Source organism: Periophthalmus magnuspinnatus, chromosome 18 (assembly GCF_009829125.3).
Source record: "Periophthalmus magnuspinnatus isolate fPerMag1 chromosome 18, fPerMag1.2.pri, whole genome shotgun sequence".
NCBI lineage: Eukaryota > Metazoa > Chordata > Actinopteri > Gobiiformes > Gobiidae > Periophthalmus > Periophthalmus magnuspinnatus.
Window position 1 is genome coordinate 11,703,721 of NC_047143.1, and position 17,781 is coordinate 11,721,501.

Here is a 17,781-nt window from a genome sequence, read left to right on the forward strand (position 1 = left end):
ACTCAAGGGTCTAAAAACATCTTTAAACGCACCGTACCTTGTAAGTGCCCAGCCGTCCAACGACAGTACGATTTGCAGTGTTTCTCAGCAGCTGTGAGCCACGGATAGCATTCAAACTTGCTCTACTGGAAATGACGGACAAACCCTTTTCACTGGTGGGACAAGTTAGCTAGCATAAAGGTTGGCCGACCTCTTCTCATAATATCCAGCTTTTCGTGAAAGACCCATCTTGAAAATGGCGTGGAAAGTATATCTGCAACCGGAACAGTCTATTCTCTTTTGGCCATTATGGGTTAAAAATACAGCAATAGCTGTTGGATCTCCAGGTTTAATGCGGCATTCTACAAACTGCCGCCTTTCACACTGTGCATATCCAATCACAGGACACATACATGTCCAGTTCAGCGTTCAGCCTTCTAACTAGCCCTGGTATCAAGATCAAGATCAATCAAGATCTGATTGGCTATTGAAACTGACTGTGTCTGTGTCTACTTACAGTGGATGGGGCCTGCTCTGTTTATTCTGAAGATCCCAGGAAAATGAAATTTGCCTGACAACACAAGCTAGCTGAAATATAATTGGATACAAACTCTACCCCAATAAACAACTTTGGAAGTCACTCGAAGTGAATATAATATGACATAAAGAGAACAGAGAATAGAGAACATTGTTGTTTACATATTTATGAAAAAAAAAGTAAAATAAATTCACTTTTCTGAGCATGTTTAGCCCAGCAGAGAAGGCCTCGATGGACCTGACTGACCACCACTGAATTGTATTCATGTTATCTTTCTTTTATTCTAGCTATCATGATCCACTGGACAGATCAGATCAAGAAAATACTAAATGAGCAAGAAATCACCAAAATGAGTGACTCATGCGGCCCCCTGCAGGAGATCAACCTGTGGAGAAGCCGCGCTGCTAAGTTATTGGACATCAGCCAGCAGCTTCAGAAACCTGGGGTCAAACAAATCCAGAGCATCCTGCAGCTGTCCAAGTCTCTGTACGCTCAGCGCTTTTCCAAACTGGTCCATGAAATCCAGGTACAGGCCACATGTGAATGTCTGAATGTCTGATTATGTTTCTGTCATGTCATTATCTTAAATGTGTACTGATGCCAAACTTGGAAATTGGTGCAAAACAATCAATCAATATCACTTTATTTGTCCCCAAGGGGCAATTTAAGCACATTGAGCAGTAAAATACAATAATAATAGCAAAGCTCAAATAAAAGTCTCAGTGCAGCTTGTCAGGTCATCAAATCCTGTGTCAGAGAAGTTTCAGGAGAGTAACAGCCCTCAGGACAAAAGAGTCCCTCCTCTGTGTCCTGTAGCATCACAGCAGCTTCCCGGGGGAGCCAGGTGAACTCTTGAGACACAACAGAAAAGCCTCTTCTAAGCCTTTCTCTCACTATGTCTGCTGTTTCAGTTTTGATCCAATAGTCCTTTATGTCTGTCCATTGAACTGCGCATGCTTCATTTCTTAGTTGGTCAAAATTTCAAAATGTTAAATAAAATATTTAATATAAAAATTCAAAACGTTTAAAAACTGCTCACTATGCCAGCCAGTCGCTACAAGCGCAGCCAACCACAATCACTATAACCACACACCTTCCTATGGGTAAAAATGAAGTCACCTGAAGCTGAACTTGAACATGCTCTGCTTTGTCCTGCCTCCTATAGTACTCTCTGTGTGTATGTGTGCAGAACTGCTCTGTGCAGGCCCAGTCCAACCTGTCCTTCCTGTCCATACTGAAGGAGCCCTGTGAGGAGCTAGCCACTCTTAGACCCAGTCAGGTGCTTCCAAAGCTGCAGCACATTATACACCTCATCCGTGTCATCTGGAACAACTCACAGTACTACAACACCAGCGAGCGCATCACTGGCCTCTTCCACAAGGTGCTCCATCTGCTCTTCTACCAGTTCAGCTACATACATCTTCACCGTTATATGCCTTAATAAAGGCATATCTTATCTTATCTTATCTTATCTTACCGTTATCATGTTTTCCTTTGTGTGCTAGATGAGTAATGAAGTCATCCGCATCTGCTTCAAAAGCCTCTCCCTGGACCAAATCTTTAAGGGTTTTGTGGTCTCCAGCAAGAAGACCCTCACAGAGTGCATCCAGTGTTGTACATCCTGGAAGGACATTTATCTGCAAACCTCTCAGATTCACCAGAAGTAAGAAACGTGTAAACTCACATAGGCTCTGCAGACAGATCATATTCATGTTATCATCAGTCATCTCTCTCTTGTGCAGATATTCTCCAAAACCATGGGTCTTGGACTCTGCCAGCATTTTTGTCCTTGTGGACACTTTTGTTCAAAGGTTTAAAGAGTTAGATGAGGTAAACCTGTCAGTCAATTCATATAGCCATTGAATACAGAATATAGTGTTTTAAATCATGTAAAATGATCTGTGTGCTGTGACCAGGTGTGTGACTGCCAGCACCAGTTTGCCCGATGGGAGGATGGTGAGCAGAGGCCCCTGCCCTGCTTTGGTGGCTGTCAAGGTCCAGAGTTCACTCGTTCTCTTCTGGATTTAGAGGGGAAGTTCCACCAGGGGCTGCAAAACCTGCACTCTGTGGGCAAAGGCATCCTGGATGTGAAGGATGCTTCATGGAGAGTGGAGTTCACCAGGTAATGCCCATTTGAACATGCCAAAGTGAGGAGGACATAAGCTCCATATTGTCTTTGTTTGTTCTCAGGTTTGGAGCAATGATCAAGGACCTAGAAGTGACGGCACAGAATCTCATCAGTTCTGTCTTTAAAACAGTCAACACTGTAGAGGGGGGGGTGAGGATGCTTGACATCTTTAGGCCAATATCAAGTCGAGAGGTATCAAAGCTTTTACATGTTTTCTTCAACAGTAAATGTTATACAAGTGATTACGAGGATTTTATTTGCCACTGTCTATGCCCCTGTCAGGCCATCAAACGCACTACAGAGGAGAAATATGAACAAGTGTACAACATTTTCAGTAAAGAGTTAAAGATGGTGAACAAGGAGCTAAACCAGGGTATGAGGAGCTCCCATCACCACATGCCTCAAGTCATATGCCAAGTTTACTGGCTCAGATCGCTCAAACAGAGGCTGATGAGGCCTATGGAGGTGAGCAAGTACTTTTATTTAACGCTTTCTAAAGAAGGTCACAATTTGCCAATGAAAGTTTTAGAAACCCTGTCATTCCATGCTACTCAGCATTTGTGCAAATACCTATTTTAACAATAGAAGTTTAATTCAGATTATCATTAACAAAGATTTGTACTCAAGTAAGAATATTGTATATTTCAATATTACTCAAGTTGTATTGAAAGTTGTTTATTTTTCTATTTAAAACAGCAAAATGAATGCCACCCTAGGGCAGTGATATGCTACAATAGAAAATTTCTCTTTGTCAACATAAATATAAGAAAGTAAGAGATTTTCTACTTCTAAATAGCATTATTGAAGTAGCAGTAAAAAGTACTTTTAGGATTCCTTAAGAAGTTTTAAATAGAACTTAGTAAAGGCATGAATTCCTCATTCTAAACTATTGTTATCTCCACACTTTCCTGTGTTGAATCCAGGTGCTTCAGAAAGCCTACTTCATGCCAGGGTCGTACAGCCGGAAGCATGTGCTGGTCATGTACAGCCAAATGGTGCAGGTGCTGGATGAGATGATGCGCAGGAGCTTCAGTGACTGGACTCAGGGCCTGGATGGACAGTCCTTCACCAAACTCGAGCAGACTCTGATGGCACGCTCCAAAGACCACAGTGGGTGCTTGGAGCTCAACTTTGATACGTACGTGCAGAGACTCACACAGACTAATGAGGAAGGTGGAATGGATTAACTTAAGTTTGGCAAGTAGACAGCAAGATAGGTGGTAGGGAGGGGGAGGAATAGTTTTCATGGTTAAAGTGCATATGGCAGGTTAGAGTAGATTTTACTAAACAAGGCAAGATTTTACTAAAAAGTTTTGTTAATTTTTATTTTTTTTCAAATTTTGCTAACATTTATAATTTGACTTCCTGATTAGACATAGACAGCACATAAGACATGCACAGAGGTAATTCTAGTTCTGTCACTTAGCAAGCATAATGTTAAAGCGCACCTATCAAGCAAAATCGACTTTTCAGAGCTTTAATAATGTTATAGTTGTTTCACATTCTCATTTAGCCACCCAAAGTTGTATTTGGAGTGATTCTTGCACATTTGAGCAACTGAGCAATCTTTAATCTCTTATTTTTCAAGACGCCATTTTACCAATCAACCCCCGTTTTCTCTGCCACTGGCATACCCCCACTCCTCTGTACTTACTTCCTTCTCCAATTTTATGTTCTTAATCATACTAAAAAACAAATATACAGAAAATACGACATGTGGACAAAGAACAATAAAACAATATGACACCAAGATATCCTGTCTAGTTAGAATTAAGAGTCTGGGAGAAGAGGTGGGTTTTTAGTTCAGTCTTAAACTGTGTTAAAGCCTCAGAGGATCTGCCAGGCAGAGGGAGGCTGTTCCATAGTCTGGGCACTGCCACAGAAAAGCCTCTGTCACCTCTGGTCTTGAACCTGGCTTTGGGCATAGCCAGCAGGAGCTGGTCAGCTGATGTCAGGGCTCTGGGTAGAGTACAGGGCTCTAGTAACCCCATGAAAAAAGTGGACCCATAGAGTGCAGACATTTAAACACAATCAATAACGTTTTGAATTGCACCCAGTGGGGAGCCAGTGCAGGTGCAGGTGTGATGTGCACTCGTCTCGTTTTTTTGTCAGCAGATGAGGTGCAGCAATCTGGAGATTCTGTAAGCACTGCAGGGAGCCCTGGTCCAGCCCCACATACAAAGAATTACAATAATCTGTAATAATAATAATAATGCATTGATTACTTTTTAAAAATCCATCTGTGGAAGGTAAGGCTTTACTTTAGCAAGGAGCCTCAACTGAAAGAAGCTGGACTTTATGACAGAGCTAATGTGCTTGTCCAGTTTGAACATAGAATCCACAATCTTCCCAAAATTCTTCACTGCAGGGTAAAAATAGGAGGACAGAGGACCAATCACACTGTCATGCCCAAGCAATGGTTTAGTTTGGCCAAACACCACAATCTCAAGCTGTTAATCGGGGTGCCAACAACTTCACAGCTTTTTGTTGTGATGACGTTTAGTGAACGTGTTTCCATTTTAGATCAACATTGGGATTTAAATGTCCAAAATATAACCTAATGATCCACGGGTGTCATAGGGTGGCAAAGTATGCTGAGTAAACAAAGCACTGTTGTCGGGTTTTAATAAATTCAGTGTCCAGTGATCGCATCTATGGGCCCTCATTCTGGAAAATACTGAGTGGTACTGAATCGGTGATTTGCTCTGAGTACTCTCTATGAATACATGAAAAATATCCAGTATCAGAGCTTTTGCCGATACTAGAATGGGTATCGGAACAACCCTATTGTTTATTTTGTTTTAGAATTATCCACTACTTCCTGTTTTTTGTACTTTTCTTCTCAACTTTTTTCCACAAACTGCCACTTAACTGATGTGAAAGTATGATACACATTTGCCACAGTAACTATCCCCCCAAATCAAGTCATAATTAGAAAAGCATAAAAACCTGGCGAATGCACTTTAATAGTTTACTGAATGGTTTTCACATATGTTTTACTAATTTGCATTTGTGTTTTTTTTAAACATATATCTTATCTCATCAGGAGCTTGTGGATGCTGCTCTCAGAGGTTCATTACTGGGAACGTCTGAAGTTTGAGATCCCTCAGAGTGTGTCGGACATTTACCGTGACAAAGCGGACTATAGGAGCCTGAAGGAAAGAGTACTGCTTCTTATTCGATGCTACAACAGGTAAGTACACCACAGTATCAAGTATATTTTGATACTACTAAGCTATCCAACCTTTTTTTTGTCTTATAGCATTATCGGAATGCTTTCCCCCATTGAGCGTGAGCTGTTTCGTGATCGGATAGATTTCCTTGATCGAAAGTTTCAGCCAGGCCTGTCCAAACACACGTGGCTGTCCAAGGGAGCATCTAATGTGTTTGTGCGGGAATGTATGGTTCATGTGGACAAGGTGCATGGCTCTTCTGTCTAAGAGTGGTATACACTATTCTTTTCTCTTCCCTTTTGTTAGAGCTAGATCTTTTTTCTCTCAGGTGCACAGTATTGTGGAGGGATATAAATTATCCAACAGGTCTATCTCCAACCTCTGCTGTGAGATCAGTGAAGCACTGTTGGTTCAACTGGATGGGAAGACAGTTTACAGGTAATACAAAATGGCAAAATTATGTCACATATATTTCACGTGCATAATGTATTCATGTTTTCTTGCAATATGAGAATCTAGAGCTGAACTGAGAATTCTATACTATGGGCTGTAATATATGTGCTACTCTTTACAGGAACCTGGACTTTGAGCATAACCAGAGTACTCACCAGAAGAGCCAGCTCCAAATTCTACAATCAGCACACCAACAAATAGTCCACATAATGACTGACATCTATGAGATATTTGCCCAAGATGGACCTGCAGTACGTTCCCTTATTCTATGTTTTTTGATCTGGAGTCAAGCATACTGTAATTTCCAGTCTATATGTCGCTCCGGAGTATAAGTCGCACCAGCAAAAAATGTGTAATAATGAAGAAAAAAACATATATAAGTCGCATCTTTGGGGGAAATTTATTTTATAAAATCCAAAGCCAGGAACAGACATTTTATCTTTAAAGGCAAGTTATAATAATAATAATAATAATAATAATAATAATAATAATAATAACAAAATAGAGAACAACAAGCTGAATAGCAGTATAGCACCCTAACTTAACACATAGACTAGTATGTTAACGTAAGAAATTAACAGTTAATCAGATACGCTACGCTAATATAACATATGCTGGCTTGTCCACAAACACAAGAGATACGAGATTTGTTTTCACTGATGTTTATTGTGGTCTTACTTCTCACAGTTCACACCGTAGAACTAGCAAACACTTAAAATATATCATAAGCTCTGGCTCATATTACATATACACACAAAATTGCATATGAATGCATGGAAAATATACCTCTTTGGCCTGCTAGTAAACAAACCACTGAACAGAAAACTTTATATTTTACTTTTCAATTGTTTCTTAAATAGTGCTCTGTCGGGTAAGACTTTGCATTAGTGTAAAGGGCTGAACCAGAAAACAGAAAGTCGTTTTTGTGACTAGATTTTTGATAAACTAAACATTTCCAATTTAAAAATGATCACCTTTATTATCTTATAAATTAAGGGGAAATTAAACATAACGCCTGGTGGCCGGGCACGGGGCCCGGCCGGGCTCAGCCCGAAGGAGCGATGTGGGGCCATCCTTCCATGGACCCACCACCTGCCGGAGGATACATGGAAGGCTGGTGCAAGGCGACAGTGGCTCAGTGGTTAGAGTGTTGGTCCCCCAACCCGAAGGACCAAGTTCTGTCGTTGTGTCCTTAGGCAAGACACTTCACCCACATTGCCTAGTATGAAAGTGGTGTGTGTGAGAATGATAGGTGGTGGTCGGAGGGGCCGATGGCGCAGATTGGCAGCCTCGCTTCCGTCAGTCTGTCCCAGGGTAGCTGTGGCTACAATAGTAGCTTACCATCACCAAGTGTGGAAAGAATGCATAATGACTACAGTGTGGCGCTTTGAGAGGCTTTGACAAGCCTGTAAAGCGCATTACAAGTGTAATCCATTATTATTATTATTATTAGAGCTGGGCGGCAGTCATAGGCAGGGCCTCGGCGACCAGATCTCTGGACATGGAGGCTCTGGGGACATGGAATGTCACCTCGCTGGGGGGAAGGAGCCTGAGCTTGTGTGGGAGGCTGAGCATTACTGACTAGATATAGTCGGCCTCATCTCCACGCACAGCTTGGGCTCTGGAACCCAACTCCTTGAGAGGGGCTGGACTCTTCATTTCTCGCGGGGAGAGCCAACGAGCTGGTGTGGGCTTGCTCATTGCCTCACAGCTCAGTCGCCTCATGTTGGAGTTCACCCCGGTGAACGAGAGGGTCGCATCCGTGCGACTTCGGGTCAGGGACAGGTCTCTCACTGTTGAGTCAGCCAAAGAGCAGTGAAGAGTATCCGGCCTTCTTGGAGTCCCTGGGATGGGTACTAGACAGTGCACCAACCGGGGACTCCAAGAAGGTTGTTCTCCTGGGGGACTTCAATGTCCATGTGGGTAATGACAGTGACATTTGGAGGGGTGTGATCAGAAAGAATGGCCTCCCTAATCTGAACCCGAGTGGTGTTTTGTTATTGGATCTGTGCTAGCCATAGTCTGTCCACAATAAACACCATGTCCGAGCACAAGGGTGTCTATCAGTGCTCGTGGCACCAGGACACCTTAGGTCGGAGGTCATCTCCTGCTGTTGCGGTGGCAAAAAACTCGGGGTTGGGAGGAGTTCGGGGAGGCTATGGAGGAGGACTATATGGCCTCAAAGAAATTCTGGCAAACCGTCCGACGCCTCAGGAGGGGGAAGCGGTGCTTCACCAACACTGTTTATAGTGCAGGCGGAGATCTGCTGACCTCGACTGGGGATGTTGTCAAACGATGCAAGGACTACTTTGAGGATCTCATCAATCCCACCATCTTATTTTCAGAGGAGGAAGCAGAGACTGGGGACCCGGAGGCGGACTCGTCCATCACCCTGGCTGAAGGCACTGAGGTGGTTGGCAAGCTCCTCAGTGGCAATGCCCCAGGGGTGGACGAAATCCATACCTTAAGTCTATGGATGTTATGGGGCTGTCTTGGCTGCCATGTATCTACAACATTGCGTGGCGGACGGAGACAGTACCTGTGGACTGGCAAACCGGAGTGGTGGTCCCTCTGTATTAGAAGGGGGACCGGAGGGTGTGTTCCAATTACAGGGAATCACATTCCTTGGCCTTCCAAGTAAGGTCTACTCCAGGGTACTGGAGAGGAGAATCCGTCCGATTATTTTAAATTCAAGAGGAGCAGTGCGGTTTTCATCCCGGTCGCAGAACATGGGACCACCTCTATAATCTCCATCGGGTGCTTGAGGGTTCATGTTTACCCAACCAGTCCACATGTGCTTTGTGGATGTGGAGAAGACATTCGATTGTGGCCCTTGCGGTGTCCTTTGGGAAGTGCTCCAGGAGTATGGGGTCCAGGGTTCTTTGCTAAGGGCTGTCCGGTCCCTGTATGACCGGAACTGTGTTCACATTGCCGCAGTAAGTCAGACCTGTTCCCAGTGCATATTGGACTTCGCCAGGGCTGCCCTTTGTTACTGGTTCTGTTCATTGTATTTATGGACAGAATTTCTAGTCACAGCCAGATGGCTTCTTCGAGCCAGGACCTTCAGCAGGCACTGGGGCAGTTTGCAGCCGAGTGTGAAGTGGCTGGGATGAGAATCAGCTACTCCAAATCCGAGGCCATGGTTCTCGACTGGAAAAAGGTGGCTTGCCCTCTTTGGGTGGTTGGGAAGTCTCTGCCTCAAGTGGAGGAGTTCAAGTATCACAATGAACACTGTTAACACTGAACATGTGTCATTCAACCATACCTATGTGCAATACTCAAGTCACTTTATGGAGATGTTACATTAGAGTTTATTTTTATTTTTTATTTTTTTAAGTCTTTTTTAGAAATTATTTTTAAGCTATTTATCTATTATCTTGTTTTATTGCATGTACCATTTTCCTTCTGTTCTTTAACTGTGCGGTGCAATACTAGAATTTCCCCACTGTGGGACTAATAAAGGCATATCTTATCTCGGGGTCTTGTTCATGAGTGAGGGACGGATGGAGCGTGAGATTGAATCAGTTAGTCTACGTTCCTACCCTCACCTATGGTCATGAGCTTTGGCTAATGACCAAAAGGACAATGACCAAAAAGCCCAGGGTGGCTGGGTGCTCCCTTAGAGATAGGATGAGGATCTTGGTCACACGGGAGAAGCACGGAGTAGAGCCACTGCTCCTCCATGTTGAGAAACACATGCACACCCACCGGGAGGAGGCCCCGGGGAAGACCCAGGACTTGCTGAAGGGACTTTGTCTCTCGGCTGGCATGGGAATGCTTTGGGGTCCAACCGGAGGAGCTGGAATATGTGTCTGGGGTGAGGAAGTCGGGGAGTCCCTGCTTAGACTGCTGCCCCCATGATAAGTGGAAAAAAATGGATGCATGGAAATTAAATATGACACTTTTAAAAGAAAATGTATTTATTTATTTATAATTACAAATAAATAAATACATTTTATTACACGTATTACAAGCACAACACCACCATCTAGTGGTCAAACAAGTGAACTGTAACATGTATCACCAACCGTTACTTAACACATATGTAAACACATACATGAATCATAGACAGCAACCTGAACATGTGTCAGGTATGTTAATGTAAGATATTAACAGGTAATCAGATAATTAAAGGATAAAAAACAAACAAGCTAATAAGTTCTCTCTCAATACTACTCTCAATCTCACTCTAAAGCAATAAATCCATTGAATTCTTCATCCTCGTTGTCACTTCTGAACAACTCCGCCTGCTCTGGAAGTAGATGAAGCACCACTTTGTAAGTAGATGAAGCGCCACTTCCGCGTGGCTGTCATACTGGTACACAAGCCTAGAGTGCCCTCATGCAGTTGTCATTGTGACAATAACGAAGATGTGAAATTCTATACTTGAATAATTTCAAATATAAGTCACATCCCCGGCCAAACTATGAAAAGTGCAACTTATAGTCCGGAAAATACAGTATTTTATTGAATTTTTCTTAGCTATTGCTCTGTAGGTGCAGGAGCAGTGGTGTGCCTTCACAGAGAAAGTCGATCATCTGATAGAGGAGGCTCTGAGAGGCAACGTTAAGAACTCTATCCAAAAGTTGGCCAAGGCTATCAACGGAGACAGCAAGACCACACCCAACCCTCTGTTTAAAATCTTGGTCACTCTGAGTCAAAAGAGCTCCCAGAGTCCGCCCAAGGTACCTGCTTACCACTTCTACTATCAGAATTTTCACACTACAATGGACATCATTCATGAATGCTTTTGTAGAAAACGTTCATAACTTTCACTTTAAGAAGACACTAAGAAAACTCTGTGCCAGAATCACAATTAATTCTTAAGAAACAAAATGTCTTAAATGAGAGTTGTGCCTGATTCACCAATGTTCAGCTACAAGCACCTTGTCCCGTATTTTCATTTCAGTTCTAAAACACCTCATAAATGTTATTGGGTCGCATTTTTAAAATAAATCATAAAAAATATATTACTTGCAATCACGGAGGAGTTACAATTTTTGGTTGCGTTATCAGAGTAATAATATTCTAAAACAGCAGAATTGTGGTGCTTATGAGTGCTCCTGACTGTTCATAGGATGAAAATGTTCTTCCTGAAAATATTCTTTAAGAAAACATTTTGTGAAAGCCAAAAATTTTCGTAAGAAGGCCTTGAGTACAAACTTGTTTGTAAGAATGCCTCAGGAATGAGGGCCACAGTTTCATAAATCAATGTAATGATAATAACATTTTAATGTTTTTTGTTGTGTTTTAGGTGGAATTCTCTCCCACACTGTTCAAGCTAGCCCAACTCGTGAACATTCTACCTCCTATCTTAGAAATCATCTCCGGGTTTAAACGACTGCCTGATCTTCTGAACCTCAAGAGCTCACAACAGACTCCCATACATGTCAAACTAGGTAATCTGATTCTTCTATCAGTGTTTAATTTTTTTGTGTTTTTTTATTATGATTTGGTTAGGTTAGAACAAAAATGGATGACAACATCTTTATTTGGTTAGATGAATGTTTAAACTGTCAGAAAAATGTGTTACATCTATTTTGGATGGAATTTTCAGTGGTGATGACATAGGTAGAGGTACTCTGTTTTAGAAATTTCTACTACTTCCTGTTTATTTCTACAACTTTTTTTCCCGCACACTGCCACTCATCTGATGTAAAACTATGATAAATATTTATCACAGGTGTCTTCCCACCAAACCAAGCCAAAATTTGAAACATGAAAACCTGTCATACATACTTTTTCCTATCAATGTTTCATTTCTGTAGCTTTTTAATGATGTTTGTGTTCCATAATTGGATATTTGAGTTATATATGGTTTTATTGCTCAAAAATATCTTAAAAACATGCATTATTACGTAACCAGATGGTCAGTTGGCACCAAGTGCTTGTCTCGAAGTAAATAGAAAAGTTAAATACTGCCATACTGTGGAACATTATAGGAAATGCAATACCTTCTTCACCAGAAAAAAATACATAGATCCCCTTTAAGACACACAATGCAGTGACATGCCAAAAGTTTGAAGATAGTCTGAAAACTCAAGAAAAAATTAAGCAACACATTTTCAGGAGTCTGTGTTTGGTTTTCAACAAAAAAGGTGAGAGTGACAAACTGAAAAACGGATGGTTAATGCTAGCTAGCTTGTGACTGTAGTTTTATGTGAGAGAGACTTGTTTAAGAGCACACATCAGCTCACCTGTTGTTGTTCCAGCAAAATATATATTTTTTATGGTCAAATTGTCTTAAAACAATGCTCAGATTAGCAGAGCTTCAGACAGAGCAGTCAGTTAGCATCACACCCCCAGTGAATGTTGATGACATCAGCTGCAATTTACTCATTTTTATTTATCCATGAAATACTCAGAGCAAGATGAGGAGATAAAGAAGATCCAAGCAGTGATTGCCACAGGGATGAGCTCTAATGCAAGCCATCTTCAGGCCTATCTCCAAACATGGGACAAGTACAGAGAAATCTGGGAGATCAACAAAGACTTGTACATCCAGGACTACAACAGATACAGCCCGCCCAGCACTTTTGACAAAGATATCAATGGGTATGGTACAGACACTAGCCAAATGAATGTGCCACTAATATGATATGATATGATATATGATATGATAGCATAACATAATATCGGACCATCCCTACTTTTTCTGATATCTTGAAGCCCTAACTTCCAGTTATGAGGTTAAGTGTTCATGAATGACTATAAGAGTCCTGAACTTGTCTTTATTTTTTTTTTTCTTATTGTCCACCCTCTGATAAAAGGATCGGACCAACTCCCTAGACACCAGCTATACCTATTCTTATATTGTTCCTACTTATAATGGGAGTAGATCAGACAGAGGCCAAGACTACAGCTCCTCAGTTTCACAAAGAGCTCAGCCACTTGTCTGTACTCTGAAGGGTTCAGACATAGGCTCAGTTTGAATTGGGTCTCATTTTAGTCAGCCATGGATTTCTATTAATATACTGTTATTAGTATACTGTATACTATATACTATTAGTATAATGTACTGTACCATCACTAATATTTTGTTTTAATCAAACAAACTAGCACATTGAAATACCGAACTGGTTGTGTGGCAGGTACAAAGAGAAGGCAGGGATCGTGCAGCAGGAGGAGACTGTGGTCAATGTGCGCTTTGTCATCCTGGACTGTTCCCCTCTCAAGTCGGCCCTGGTGCAGCACTGCAACGAGTGGCAAACCAAACTCACCAGGCTCCTGTGTGACATCGCCACTACAAAACTCAAGGAGCTTCACACCTCCCTGCACGACAACGTCAAGAGGTACAGCTGAAGGATGGGACAGAATCTTTTCACTGAGAAGTTTAGATTGCTTGGGTTCAGCACCCAAAATTATATAGGGCTTTGATGTTTAATAGATTAATAGATAGATAGAATCTGAAGTTAAATTACTGTTGTTTATAGGCATATATATATATATATATATATATATATATATATATATATATATATATATATATATATATATATATATATAGTATTTTTTTTTGCTTATACAGAAATTGTACAATGTACATTATAGCACAAACAGTGAGAAAGTAAAAAGGTATTCTGCACAATCTCCTTTTATAACACAATGATACACACACAAAAACAAAAACACCACACTAACATTCTCCATCCAAATGACAAAAAAAAAAAAAATGCACACATAGATACATGTACATGTGCATACACATAAACATACATATTAAAGTGAGAACCCATGAAACTAGATGACGTAGGAGATGAGCAAATATATAAATAGCTAGATAAATTTGGGGAAAGAAAAAAAAGGGTTAATCGGGAATAGAAGGGAAGTTAATTTGTTGTACTATTTGGAACAGTGGATGTCATATTTGTGCAACCCTATTAAAGGAACCATGAAGTGTCAATCTTATCTTCTCAAGTTTAAGAAAATATAGTACATCCCTAAGCCACTGTATAAATATTAGAGGCTGGGGGGACTTCCATTTTAATAAAATTACCCTCCTTGTGAGAAGGGTTATATAAGCAAAGGAGTTCCTCTGGGAGTTGGAAAGAGAAGGTGGCCCTACAAAAATCCCAAATAAGGCACTAAAAGGATTTGGGTGAATTTTCTTTCCAATAACACTTGAGATTATTGAAAAAATTTCAGTCCAATAACCATAGAGTTGAGGTCATAGCCAAAATGTATGAATAAGATTTCCCATAGATTGTTGGCACCGGTCACATGTTGGAGAAATGTTGGGATATATTTTGGATAAGGGTCATTTTCTATAATAAACCTGGTGAACAAGCTTACACTGTGTAAGACTGCCTGGCACATATGGAAGACTTATGTACACGTGTTAAAATTTGTGACCACGTCTCATCAGACAGAGTTTCACCAAGATCTCCCTCCTATAGGGCTTTTATCGAGTCAAGAGAATTTGAGCGAATAATCAATATCTGATTATAGACTAACGGAAAATAGACCCTTTCAAGGGAGAATTGGATAAAAGGAAAGAATCAACAGCAGAATCTTCAGGTAAGTTGGGAAATGAAAGGAAATTGCTATTAACAAAACTGAAAACTTGCAGGTATCTGAAAAACTGTTGGTTTGGGGCAGAGAATTTTACAGATGGCTGCTGAAAAGATGCAAATACCTTATCAACAAACAAATCCTTAAATGTGCGTATTCCAAGACTTGACCAATTCAGCAAGAGAAGGAGGGAAAAAATGATTAGCTGCTAAAGGGGCATTGTGCAAATAAATTTGCAAACCAAAGTAACGTCTGAATTTAATCCAAATCTTGAGAGATATTTTAACAATATGGTTCCTTGAGTACATTTTTTTAGGGGATTGTATGGGTGAATAGAACAATGCTGCAAGGGACACTGATTTTACAGTTCTTCTACATAACTAACCAATCCAATAAGAGAGCTGTTTCGGATTGAAGCCAATTTGTAAAAAGTCTTATATTGGAGGCCCAATAATAATACCTGAAATTTGGTAAGGCCATCCCACCCAATATTTTAGGCCTCTGTAGATACTGCTTAGATCAGGCATACCCAAAGTCCGGCCCAGGGGCCAATTGCGGCCCGTGTACAAATTTCCATTGGCCCGCAGTCTCTGGAATAAAAATAATTATGTGTGGCCCGTTGCACTGTTGACCAACGTAAAATACACATTTACAAGCAATATTATATTTCACCAAGGATGGCAGCAGATCCGGGCTGTCCAAGGTCACGCTCTTGCTGACTTTTAACGGCAATTGGATAAAGACAGGTTTAAAGAAATTCGAACATTTGCTAAGAAAATGCTGAGTTTGTTTAGTTCTCGTTTATGAACTTTAAAAAGAACCGTGCAAGGACAAGACTGACTCACCTGCGTGATGTTTTGCGCATCCAAACCACCATCTTTGAGCCAGACCAGGCCTATTTACTACAGTCCAGATCTCAGTTTCAGTCCAGTCTCAGTTTGTTTGGTGAATAAATTTGAAAATCTCAGTGAATTAATTTTATTGTGATAATCAAAACCACAGATTAAATGTTCACTTTTTCATATTTATAATCTGTGTATAATTTATTTATTTTTTTTGAAAGGTGAAAGTCAGTTGTAATAAAAAGTTAAAAAAAAAAATTAAACACTTCATGTGCATTTAATATTAATGGTTCAAAGAATGATGAGGGTGAATGGTCGGCCCCCGCACCTTTTCACCTCACCAAATCTGGCCCTCATTGCAAAACGTTTGGACAACCCTGGCTTAGAAGAAATTCAGCCACAAGTGAATCTAGCTGAGAGAAGAAAGAGCTGGGCAGAAACAGGGGAATGCACTGGAACAAGTACAGGAAGCGAGGCAAGACATTCATTTTGACACAATTAATATGTGCCACTAAGGACAATTTAAGTAAAGACCATTGTTCAAAATCCTTCTTAATTTTCAACAATAGGGGAGAGAAGTTTGCTTTAAACAAGTCTTCTGGTTTGCACGTAACTGAATTCCAAGATATAAAAAAAACTATCATGTGCCATTTTAAAAGGTAACCCTTGTGGAGCATTAAGTGGAGAGTTTAATAAAAAGAGCTCACTTTTACTTTAATTAAGTTTGTAACCAGATAACTGTCCAAAGACTGAAAGTAGACACAAAACAGCGGGTATTGACGTAGTTACATCTGAGACATATAGAAGTAGATCATCTGCATATAGTGAAACCTTTGCCTCCAGACCATGCATATGTATGCCTCTGACTTCTGGGTTGGTACGAATAGCGATAGCCAAGGGCTCCATAAGCAAAGCAAAAAGCAGTGGACTAAGAGGGCACCCCTGTCTAGTAGAGCGGTGCAGTGAAAAATATGTAGAACGTAAATGATTGGTCCTAACTGAAGCTAAGGGGTTAGAGTAAAGAAGCTTAATCCAGGCAAAAAAATTATGAGCAAGACCAAAATCTTTTAACCATGTAAAACAGGTACGACCACTCCACCCGGTCAAAGGCCTTGTCGGCATCCAGGGAAATTAAGGCCTCTTGTGATTTACTCTGGTAAGGGTTGTAAATTATATTGAAAAGTCTCCTTAAATTGGAGAAAGACTGTCTATTTTGAATAAAACCAGTTTGGCCAGGATTAATAATATCAGACAAGGATGTTTCAAGACGACTAGCTAGAATTTTAGACAAAAGTTTAAAGTCTACATTTAACAAACTTATAGGGCGATAAGAGGAGCAACAGAGAGGGTCTTTTCCCTTCTTTAAGAGAAGCAAAATGATGGCTTGAGTTAGTATATGAGGTAGCGCACCTTGTGCAAAGGACTCATTATACATGTCCAGTAACAATGAGGCAAGTTTATCTTTAAACTTTTTATAACTCAGATGGGTACCCATCGGGGCCTGGGCATTTCCCACCTTGAAGGGACTGTATCACTGAGCAGTAAGGTAATGGACTTTCCTAGATTATTAGCAGTGTCCTGAAAAAAAAAAAAAAGGTGAAAATAGTGATCAAAGTCTTCATCTGTAGGCGTAGTTTTAGATGCATATAGTGACACATAATATTATTTGAAAGCTTGGTTGATTTGTGAGGGATCAGCTGTAGTTACTCCCTGAGTGGTTCGAATTTTGGATATTTGGCGAGAAGTAGACACCTGCTGTATCTGATGTGCCAATAATTTACCAGCCTTATCACCATGTTAAAAAAACTGGGCATTGGATTGAAACAGGAGTTCAATAGCTCGGTGAGTCATGAGGGAATCAAACTCCGCTTGGAGTAGAAAGCGTTCTTTGTAGATACTTGGGCAAGATAAAATTGCAAGCAACGTATCCAATTGCATAATTTGTTGTCTTAAGTTACTCAACTTTTCACGTCTCAATTTACTCTCATAGTGTATGTTAGAAATGATCTCCCCTCTAACAAAAGCCTTTAGGGATTCTCAGAGAAGAGAAGCAGACACCCTTGGAGTTCTGTTGGTGCTCAAAAAAAGTCAATCTGCCCAGAGATAAAATTAAGAAAGTTTTCATTGGACAATAAACGAACATTAAACCTCCAAAGT

The 17,781-nt window shown here is 40.7% G+C and overlaps 1 protein-coding gene across 1 annotated transcript in view; it reads left to right on the plus strand.

The window, feature by feature from the left end:
• dnah2 (dynein, axonemal, heavy chain 2) overlaps positions 1 to 17,781 on the plus strand; it is a 130,282-nt gene that overhangs the window by 6,457 nt on the left and 106,044 nt on the right. Inside the window, exons 4-17 of the mRNA XM_055228976.1 lie at positions 805 to 1,043; positions 1,707 to 1,898; positions 2,434 to 2,639; positions 2,708 to 2,837; positions 2,928 to 3,110; positions 3,569 to 3,783; positions 5,692 to 5,838; positions 5,908 to 6,064; positions 6,147 to 6,256; positions 6,393 to 6,522; positions 10,768 to 10,956; positions 11,526 to 11,670; positions 12,637 to 12,826; positions 13,363 to 13,563. Coding sequence (XP_055084951.1) covers positions 805 to 1,043; positions 1,707 to 1,898; positions 2,434 to 2,639; positions 2,708 to 2,837; positions 2,928 to 3,110; positions 3,569 to 3,783; positions 5,692 to 5,838; positions 5,908 to 6,064; positions 6,147 to 6,256; positions 6,393 to 6,522; positions 10,768 to 10,956; positions 11,526 to 11,670; positions 12,637 to 12,826; positions 13,363 to 13,563 — 2,434 coding nt within the window. The remainder of the gene's footprint in view (positions 1 to 804; positions 1,044 to 1,706; positions 1,899 to 2,433; positions 2,640 to 2,707; positions 2,838 to 2,927; positions 3,111 to 3,568; positions 3,784 to 5,691; positions 5,839 to 5,907; positions 6,065 to 6,146; positions 6,257 to 6,392; positions 6,523 to 10,767; positions 10,957 to 11,525; positions 11,671 to 12,636; positions 12,827 to 13,362; positions 13,564 to 17,781) is intronic.